Source organism: Ricinus communis, chromosome 7 (genome assembly GCF_019578655.1).
Source record: "Ricinus communis isolate WT05 ecotype wild-type chromosome 7, ASM1957865v1, whole genome shotgun sequence".
Classification (NCBI taxonomy): Eukaryota; Viridiplantae; Streptophyta; class Magnoliopsida; order Malpighiales; family Euphorbiaceae; genus Ricinus; species Ricinus communis.
The window spans coordinates 5,158,328-5,168,351 of NC_063262.1; the positions used below are offsets into that span (position 1 = coordinate 5,158,328).

Genomic DNA, 10,024 nt, shown 5'->3' on the forward strand with positions numbered 1-10,024 from the left:
AACCGGCTCAACTTAAAGCTCTGAACTTAGGCTTGGCTTTCGCCCAGGATACTATCCTTAACGGCCCAAATTAAAGCTCCTGACGCGGGCTTAGATCTGGCACAAAACTTGTATCGGATGTTTTTGTTTTTCGAGTCCCCCAAAATTTGAACAGCACACAATCCCCACTTTCCCTCCCGGTTCTCCAAATGTGAAGCAGTGACAAGAAACGCTCACCAAGTGCTCGACGAAATGCCAAGACGGATAAACTCCATAAAACTGACTACTAGCTCCACCACACAGCACAAGCTAACCACTCCTCTCCGCCGATCACAGAGACTTCTCGACCAAAATCCCCAAGGTCTTCATACTGAAAGCCGAAAACCCACAAAAAGTTACACGCGAAAAGACTCAGAAAGAAAATCTGATGAAAAGTCCTCAATTCATGGGATTCCGGTTCTTAAGTATAGAAGATCTCCTAGATTGAGTAATAGGGTAGAGAAGAATTCGAGTATTCGGCGATCTACGAGGCTTTCTTTGCTTCAAAACAGTTATCCACTTGTCAAGAAGAGTGATAATGAGCCAAAGAAAATTCAAGATTCTTCTTTTAATAAGTTGAGTGATAGGGTAGAGGAGAATTCAAGTATTCGTCGATCTTTGAGACTTTCTTTGCTTGAAAATAGAAATGAAGTTGTCAAGAAGAGTAACAATAAGTTGAAGAAAGTTCAAAATTCTTCTTTGAATAAATTCACTGATGATGGGTCTAAAAAGAGACCTAATAGTCGGGGTTTGTTAAATAAAACAGATAGACAAGTGAGTGTGGATTCATGCAATAAGATTGCACAGAGAAGTGAAAGGAAGAATTTTCCAGTGGTGATTGGGATTAAAGCAGTCAAAAGGAGAGATCTTTGTGAAAAAAAACAAGAAATTAGGGTTACTAAGAAGAGGAAAAGGGGAGAGGACTGTGGTAGTAATGCAAGTGTTGAAGGTTGGACAAAAGAACAAGAAATGGCATTGCATAGAGCTTATTTAGTTGCCAAGCCTACTCCTAATTTCTGGAAGCAGGTTTCTAAGCTGGTATTTTTCCTATGCTACTCTTGGTTTCTTTTACATCTAGTCTTTGAAATATTGTTAATTTAGAAAAGCCTAATTTCCTTTTAGAGTTAAAAGTTAAAATTGCTACTAAGGAGTTCTCTAGTACTTTCTTTTGATGTATTGTTCTTGCAAATTTTGATTGATACCAGTGCAATTAATAGTGTTAAACCCATGACAAACAAATAGCAATTCTTTTGTTCTCTTTTTATGATGATTTCATTGAAAAGGGCTCAAAGTTATGAATATATAGAGTTTGGGTTCATTGACATTTCTAGTTTCAAGGTGCATCTACTAGTTTATAGTGCAGAACTATACAGTAGAATCAAACCCAGTAAAGTGGCATTTTATCATGTTTATTAAGCTTGGGCAATGATGTTATTTGGATAATGATAATTCCTTGTAGCTTGGTTTCAACTATTATATGAGCGAGTGAAAGGCCCAACAGTTTACATTTTCATTCGCAGTCTAGGGTTATATAAGTATTTTACATGATGGTGAAATTTCTAGAAAACTGCATTATGGTCTCATCGAAATGAACCATATCAATTGCTAATGAAGCACAGCATGCAACATTTGAACAGAAGTACTTGGTCAGCCAAAAAATTCCATTTAAACACAGAACTGTTTATGTCAAGGTTGTATGGCAAAACTATACAATTGAGGAGCTACATAAAATTTGCACAAATAGCAAATGATCAGAATAGTTAACTTTGTTCTGAACACATTTTTGACATTGCTTTATTCTGTTGGAAGATGAAAGTCAACGCTGAAGCCTAGCTAAAGTTTTATTTTTTCATTTCCTCTTTTATTGATGAAGTTCAGAGTTAAACTCAGCATTGATTTTCATTTCTTCCCTGGGTTACAATTTGGAATCATCAGTATGCATTATACTTTCCTGGACTAGTTGAATTTGCCTTTTTTGTTATAATGATTTTGAAGTTCTTTGCAATTCCTTGAAAAATGATGGTTTAATCACCTCATTTTGATTGTCTTACAATTCTTTTTCCCTTTTATAATCCTGTACAATGAGTGGAAGTACAAGTGCCATCTTCACATGATAAATAGGCTTTGATTTAAAGTTCTTGGAAAATGTTAACTTGAATGGTCTTATGCAGTATGGACAAAAGCGAGCTCCTGTAAGCATTAGGACTCTTTATGTTGTTTTAGATTCAAGTTGAAAGATCATTTGCTGTTCTGTTTTAATCAAGTTTTAATTCCAGATTCCAATCCCATTGGTGCAGTTGTAACATTAAATGGATGTCTTAAATGCATCCGATACTTGTTTGATATAATGGGCTATATACTGTGAGAAAGGAATATAGTGTACCAGTTCTTGAGAAATGTCAAAGCCTTATTTATAAATAGAACAAATCTTCTCTAGAAGACTAGAAGTTAGCTCCAAGATAATGTCTTGTATTTATTATGAATATTGAAGTATTAGTTTGAACCCTTTATTTGCAGATGGAGTTTCTATATAGGATCTTTTCTTCAAATAGTATCACTTGTAACTGTATACGCAATTTTTCAGGTGCCTGGAAAATCTGCACAGGATTGCTTTGACCGAGTCCACTACGACCATATAACCCCACCTCAACCATTGCCTCGATCGAGAGTAAAGAGACCAAACTCATCACCTCTTGGATATTTTTCCCTCTCTGCTGGCAAATTGCTTAGCCCCTCTGGGCTGAAGGTTAAGAGGTTAACCGGTAATAAACAGAAGAGTCATATTGCACAAAAAACTGTCAGACAGTTGCTGCAAAAGCACAACTGCGTGGATCGAAACTGTGAAGCTGACCTATTTTCCATCCTGGAGCCCAACGTGACATTTAAACCAGATTCTGAGCTTAATGATATTGTTTCTACCCCGAAACAGTTACAAGAAAAACAGGGATTCGTTCAGAAGTGCCATGAGTGGTCTTCATCTGGCCAAAAAAAGCCCCTTTCTAGGTTTAGAAGTCTATGTAGGATGGATCTTGTTAGCCCTCCAGTACTGAAGCAGGTTAAAAACATGGCGTTGCATGAGAAATATATTGACCAGTTGCATTGCAGGGAAGAAAAAAGAAAGAAAGCATGTGCACGAGCAGCAAAGGAGAATGGGCAGATTAACATTCAGAAGATAGATGTGGTTAGATCTGCAAAAAATGCCTTGGTTTCTGAAGCAAGAGATGCTATTAATAAGCTCCAACATCTGCAAACCAATGCCAATGATGACTCTTCTGACATTAGTGATGATGGTTATGTTAATATCGATGGTGACGTATATGATCAACTTTGACAAATTCTTCTAACAGTGATGAAATGTAACAAACGTTTCTGAGATTAGCATTTTAGCACAACTGATAGAAGCGGCCTTGTATAACTCTTAATGTTTCTGAATGATCTAACATTGTATTATACGGCTGAGATTGTGTGGCTTCTGAGTTGATTTTGCTTTATGGTGGTTGTTGAAGGTTTGACAGTTAGACTAGTTTAGATTTAGTGTGAGAAATTATAGATTATATGAGTGGCAACGACATTAATGATGACCTCCACAACCATGACTTCTAATTTTGTGCTTCTACATCGGGCTAGAAGATGAATGAACATGAAGAATGATTATGGTATTTTTTACTATATAAGAAGTTTTATTCATACACAGGCCATTTTGTGTTCCTCGTCTTCAGTTTCAAGTTCTTGCTCCCTATAATGCCTGCATCATGGTTAGAACCATGGCTTTAACTGTAGATTTAAATTTCATTAATTAGGTTTCAGTTTGGGCAGTATGAGGATGCATTTTGGTTTCTGACAACTATCTCTACAGTTGGTACTAATTTTTTGCTTCTCTATGATAATGAACTAACCTCCAGTTTGTTATAAAAAATGGAATGTATCAATAAAGATGAAAATCAATACTCTAAGCATGAAGTAGACATGAGTGGAAAGGAGTGCATTGCGGATGTAAAACAGCAACAAACTTCTTCTTTTTTAATGAATTTTGTAAAATTTAATAAAGTATGTCTTAACATTGTGAATAGTATTCTCTGGCTTTGAACTTGAGCAGGACAGTAATTGTTATAAAGAATTTAGTTGCTTCACTCTTTGGCTTAGCAGACCATTTGAGTTTTGTTTCTGTTCTGTTTCTATGTGCTTATTATTGATGTACTGGATATTCTTCAAGGTTTTGGGACCAAATGGGTCATTGTCCTCTGCAATTCTTAATTTCAATTATTGATGTATTTATGTCTGATGATGCAGCAATAAGACATCTAAGTACCCAACTATTGTTTAATTATTTAATTAAGCTTATAATTATAACATAAAAGGAAAGATCATTACCAACCCTAAATTGTAAAACATTTATTTTAAAGACATTCCTACTATTCCAAGGAATTTAGACATATATTCTTATCTATTTCCAGATCATACATTTAATGATTATCTGTTAGAGAAGGAACAAATGGCCAAATATAATTAATATACTCTATAACAGGATGTGAGTAGAAGGAGATAATAAATGAACATATACTTATTAAAGAGGATATTTAATTATTACAAGTTCTCACTTGCATAACTCCATAAAAAACAAACCTAGAAATGTCCATACTCATTATCTTTTCCTGTTCTCTTTCTTCTACAGACATCTTCCTCCATAACCAGCAGTTCTAAACAGGGCTTGTTTTATATCTTCAGGACTTATTAGTGTCCTCTGCTCATCAGCCTGACACAAAACAGCAAACAACATGTGCATATGCATAAGAAAAGCTGATTCAGAGAAAATAAATATTACTATGTAACCCCAAAAAGAAAAATTAATAATAATAGAAAAAAAGAAAGTAACTAATCAATCTTGATATACTTAATTAATTACCTCTGAGCAAGAAGCTTGCATGGAAAAATCATTGAAGCAACTTATGACACATTGCTGTATCTCAAGGCCTAGTGCTTCCAATGTGTTTACTGTTGATAGCAGTAATCCTGGCTTTGCTGAACAACAGATATCGATCCGAGTATCAATCTCTCTCCTGTCCACATTAAACTGAAAAGAAAATTGGGTCAAAAAATTAATTGAAAAAATAAAGAATTGGGTACTTAATTATGCATTTATTTGTGAGATCCTAATTGCAATTTTTAAGTTGTGTAGCTAGACAGATATACCTTGGGGGAGTTTCTTACTAGCACTTCATTTGGCTTAATCTCATTTAAGTTGGTCATTAAGGTCATTTCAGTTGTACCGTCTTCACTTTCTTCTTCTTGCAGCTTATTGATTCTTTCAAGCAGCTCCTTCATGTAATCTATGGTGTCTCCAAGAATTGAAGTTCTGTCCATCTGCTAGAATTAAGATTCTTATATAAATTATGCACGACAACAAGCAAACCAGAGAAACAAAGATAAAAGGAAACAGAAAAACAGAAAATGCAGCATTATAACTCTAATTTCAAGTTCAAGAAAATCAAGAAAGAAGTGATACTAATAGATCACCTTGCTGATCTTAGGGACTATTGATCTTAGCATCGAGAGGCGGTCATTCAGGCGCTTTCTTCTTCTTCTTTCCGCCATTAGATTCTTTGAAGGCTGCCCTTCTAACTTCTTAGACTTGTTCTTTTTCTCTGCACTCAAACCCATACTGAAAACCTGACCATTATTATTGTTATTGCTTGCTTGCTCCAACTCAACTTTGCAGCTGGTGCTGCTTAATCTTTCCTCAAAACTATGACTTCTAAGAAGAAGACCACCGAGTTCTTCATCTTCAACCATTGATGGGTAATCTTCCTGGGTTGGAAATGGAGGTGTGTGATCATCAATCTCAGTAGGTACAGTAGTAGTAGCAGCAGTAAAGCCATCAAAGAAAGGGTAAGTTTGGTCATTGAAAGAGCAGTCAAAGGTAGGTTCTGTTGGAGTAGGGAATCCTAAAAATGAACAAGGGTTTGGTGCTGGTGATAAACTTGTATTTTCATCAAAAGAATCAAAGTTCCACCCATTAGTAAAGAACTCACTTGACCCAGTAGCAGCAGTAGTAATAGGAAAAGTTGCCCAACTACTACCACTGCCACTATTAGTGTCCCTTATTCTTGGACCTTGAAGTAACTCTTCCAAGAACCCATGTTGAGAGAGCTCCATTGTTTTCTCTCTCTCTCTCTCCTGAAAAATTGCTAAAGAGTGAGTTATAATCCAAAGTAGATGCTTAAGAACATCAACTTGCACCAAGTGGGAAGAATATATAAACATATATTAAAGTGCATTATAGTATATATTAAAAGAAAGCAAATAAGGCTAAGATGCAAATTAGGACTAATTTAATTAATTTTATAATAGCATACAATAAAATCTGTCTCCAAAACTGTAAGATCTAATATAATGAAATTTGTACTTCAATTGGAGTGAAGCTACTATGTGTTGTATAAGTTTGAGAATCTATTAATAAAAATAATGAGGGAAAAATAAAAACTAAAAAATGAAATCTGCTTTCTATTCTCTTCTCTACTATCTGTGGGCTAATAATTAATGTCTTTTTCAATGAAATAATCAATCAGACAAACATGTAAATATTTAATCCCATACCCTGAAAGGTTTGTTTGACCCACAAAGCTGTCTGAGCTGAAAAGGATGGAGTTTGGATTATAGACAATCAACTTCCTCTGTTTATTTATTTTATCACTCTTTTTTTTTTTCTTCTTTTTTTCCTTTTTCATGAGTGAGTGAATATACTATCAATAATATCCCCCCTGGCAGTCAAGAATTATTTTAAAAAAATAAGAATTACTAATTATATGCTCCCTTTTTCTGTCCATATACTCCCAAAATAAGTTTTCATTATCAAATATATTTGTGGAGCCCCAAAACTTTATAAGAGAAAGAACCAATGTATAGACATTGAATACTTTCCTTCCTTTCTTTTTTCAAAATGTTAAATATAATTATGGACCAACAGAGATCATTCATCCCTTCTATCTAGTTTACTTTTTTTAAGATAGGAAAAAGAAAATATAGGTGAGTTGGGTCCATTTCTAAACTTCTTGCTTCACCTTTCCAGAGGTTGGGATGGGAAAATATACCTGATTGTCTCTACACATGAGACTAATAATTGGTATTATGTATGGTTATTTATTTCTCTGTTACCAGCAAATGTTATCTGAATATGCTTGTCCTTGCTCAAAGGAAAACTATTCATGTACCCAAAATTTCCATTAATGGATTTTCCTTTTGAAAAAGACTACTTATTTTGAAGACACATAAATTTCCTCATATTTCTTTTTCTAAGCAAATAATTCACCTGACATGTATGGGATCATTTAATTTTTTACTTTATGATTCATTATGAAATTATTAAGGTGTGTTTTTTACTTATTAAGAAGAAATGGTACAAAACTTGGATAACCCTATATTTTTATGGGTATATAGAATTCACTTCCTATATAATAATAAAGAAAATTTAATGGAGGGAAACATTTCATATCAGTTTCAGTTTCAGTTTCTAATGCATGTGACATATCCTTAAACTTGTGTGCCATACAATTAATAATATTCATGCACTGCAGGCATAAAAGATCTATCTATCTGCATGGTCAATGATCTTCCCCAACATTACATGAGGGGATACTGTGGAATTTAACACCCATACCCTTTTAATTTCTTAACCACTTGGCATGGACAACCTTCTTTTCTTCCCCTCTTTATGGATACTAGAGAGATAGAGTTAATTACTACTTTATTTTTTTTATTACGAAATAAAAAAATTAATAATTTATTATCATATCACTTGTAAAAATATAAACCCTTCTTTAAGATAGCATTAGTTGGTTGAAAAATTGATCGAAACAGAATAAAAAGAAATATTAGTCAATTGAATTGATGGTTTTGATTTTAATATTTTTGTTGAAAATCTTTTAATTTTAATTTTTGATTTTTTAGTTAAGTGACCAGTTTTATTATAATTCCTTTTTTTTTTAAATTGTATTTATATTTGAATGGATAATTTTTGTTAATAAAAAACATTCAATGAACACCGACCACTACGAGGTGTTTTTTCTTAATGATGCATCTATGTCCATGCCACCCAAGGACAGGATGTGACTACAATATTTACATACACATGCCAATACAACACTACAAAGCCTTTGATATATAATGTACCGCTTTTATCTGCATAACCTAAGCTGTTTACCTATTTTCTTTAACCCAAAACAAGACATTTTCAAGGAATTAAATAATTAATTTATTAAAGTTTAGATATAATATGTATATCCATTTTAATGCCATCCATATTTATTATCACTGTCTTTTTTAGATAATTTTTTTTAAAAATTATTTGTCACTTTTATATATTTAACATAGCATTTTTTTTATTTTATTCTTATATTAAAATATGTGTAATAAATTTTATAATATTTATAAAAGATTAATTTAAAATTATCTGCTTAACGATCTCATATGCTGAGAGATCTGGTCTTGTAGATTTTTTTTTTTTATTATTTTAAATCTGTTAATACAATTCTCATGATGCATCCTTTTTTAAATCAAATAATAATAATTTCTTATTCAACAAATAATAAAAAAATTATAACAAATTCCATGGACGATCTTTATAAAGTGCAATTGTTGGTTCATACAACACAAGTTGAGAGCTTTGCATATGAACAACTTTTTTTTTTTATAAAGGCCATTCAAAGTAATTTTGTTATAACTGAAGGAGTATTTATTTGGATTGAACTTATATCAAGTCTCGATTGTGGATGAATCACTTGAAGTTTCAACATCACATAATTCATTCTTTTCACCTCATGAAATTCGAAGATAGAAATATTTACCTCCAAGGACTAAAGCAAGAAGGGGGTTAGGCTTTGTGACAACCCGCCAACACTACTTTGCCTAGAGAACTGTTTAAACCTCGAACAAATCCCTGAACTCCATACCACCATCTCTATTGGGATTGCACAATTTCTTCCAAGCAATCTAATGGATACATTTATCCCTAAATCATCGTCTCCACCAGCAGTTGCTTATCGCACTGTTGATCTTATGGTAAAGGGCGATCGGCAGATAGAAAGGACAGAGAGTAAACAAGAAGAGCTGTAGCCATTGCTTTTATTAACACTTCTTTACCACCCACTGATAATAATTTTTCGTTCCAATTCGCTAGTCGATTAGCTTCTTTTTCCTTAACCTCTACGAAAGTCTATTTCTTGAATTTGATATCATTGCCAGCAGGCCTAAATACTCATACTGACACCTAGTATTTGAAATACTGTCTGGTTTCTTTTTTTTTTTTTTTTTTTAAAGTTGCTAGACTTGCCCATTAGCCTCGCAAAATTGTTGAACCAGTTGATTGATCTATGAGCTTCATTTTCAACAGCTTCATGAAAATAAGAGAGAATCATCTGCAAAGGGAAAACGTAAGATCCTGGGACTGTTTCTAGCTGAGATACAATCAGGCTTGCTAGAAGAATTGAGATCTCACAGAGTACATCCATCTAGGACACAGGCTCAATTTTAAGTATCATTATAACACTATTCAACCTATTCATATTATTTTGAGCTAGACATACTAAATTAATCAAAAGCAGTTAAAAGGATTTTGCTTAAATCTCTTGCAATAAATTAAAAGGCCAAATTGGACCTAACAAGTTCATTCGTCGAGAGCAAATTAAGGAAATACATAGATTCATTTTTAGTTTGGTAATCTGTAAATACATAAATTGGATCATTCTTTTTGTATTTTTAGAAAAAGAAAGACATACTTGTCAAGGAGCACGTGAATGTATACACCTGAAAAGAAAAGAAGTGGGCTTATTACTCACATCGCCATCTGTTATTATGTACAAACAAAGTTTCCATATACGCCAACTTTGCTAACCAGCACCCCCAATTTCTAATCCTACCACTATATTTATATTATTATTTCTTTTTCTTTTGTGTCTTCTACCTACACTAGGCTGCCTCCTAATCTTTCCCTACTATTTCCTTATTATAATCC

General features: G+C 33.4%; 2 protein-coding genes across 2 annotated transcripts; one reads left to right on the forward strand and one right to left on the reverse strand.

Annotated features, from left to right (window-relative positions):
• On the forward strand, positions 1–3,509 carry LOC8288707. Its single transcript, XM_002528846.4, has 2 exons — positions 1–1,056; positions 2,603–3,509. Exons 1-2 carry the CDS (start codon positions 232–234, stop codon positions 3,347–3,349), a joined length of 1,572 nt encoding a protein of 523 aa, XP_002528892.1. The 5' UTR covers positions 1–231; the 3' UTR covers positions 3,350–3,509.
• Positions 3,510–4,561: 1,052 nt separating this feature from the next.
• LOC8288706 (transcription factor bHLH93) lies at positions 4,562–6,391 on the reverse strand. The gene is made up of 4 exons (XM_002528845.4): positions 5,533–6,391; positions 5,209–5,379; positions 4,922–5,089; positions 4,562–4,771 (listed from the first exon to the last, which is right to left on the reverse strand). Exons 1-4 carry the CDS (start codon positions 6,277–6,279, stop codon positions 4,685–4,687), a joined length of 1,173 nt encoding a protein of 390 aa, XP_002528891.4. The 5' UTR covers positions 6,280–6,391; the 3' UTR covers positions 4,562–4,684.
• Positions 6,392–10,024: the final 3,633 nt, after the last annotated feature.

What these genes read in the sequence shown, in the direction of transcription:
- LOC8288706 (XM_002528845.4), bottom strand. Translation starts at nt 6,279, where the DNA reads ATGTTTATATATTCTTCCCACTTGGTGCAAGTTGATGTTCTTAAGCAT. An exon ending in TAGTCCCTAAGATCAGCAAG is followed by an intron (nt 5,380 to 5,532) that starts GTGATCTATTAG and finishes TAATTCTAGCAG; the next exon opens with ATGGACAGAACTTCAATTCT. An exon ending in TAGTAAGAAACTCCCCCAAG is followed by an intron (nt 5,090 to 5,208) that starts GTATATCTGTCT and finishes TTTTCTTTTCAG; the next exon opens with TTTAATGTGGACAGGAGAGA.
- LOC8288707 (XM_002528846.4), top strand. Translation starts at nt 232, where the DNA reads ATGCCAAGACGGATAAACTCCATAAAACTGACTACTAGCTCCACCACA. An exon ending in GGAAGCAGGTTTCTAAGCTG is followed by an intron (nt 1,057 to 2,602) that starts GTATTTTTCCTA and finishes GCAATTTTTCAG; the next exon opens with GTGCCTGGAAAATCTGCACA.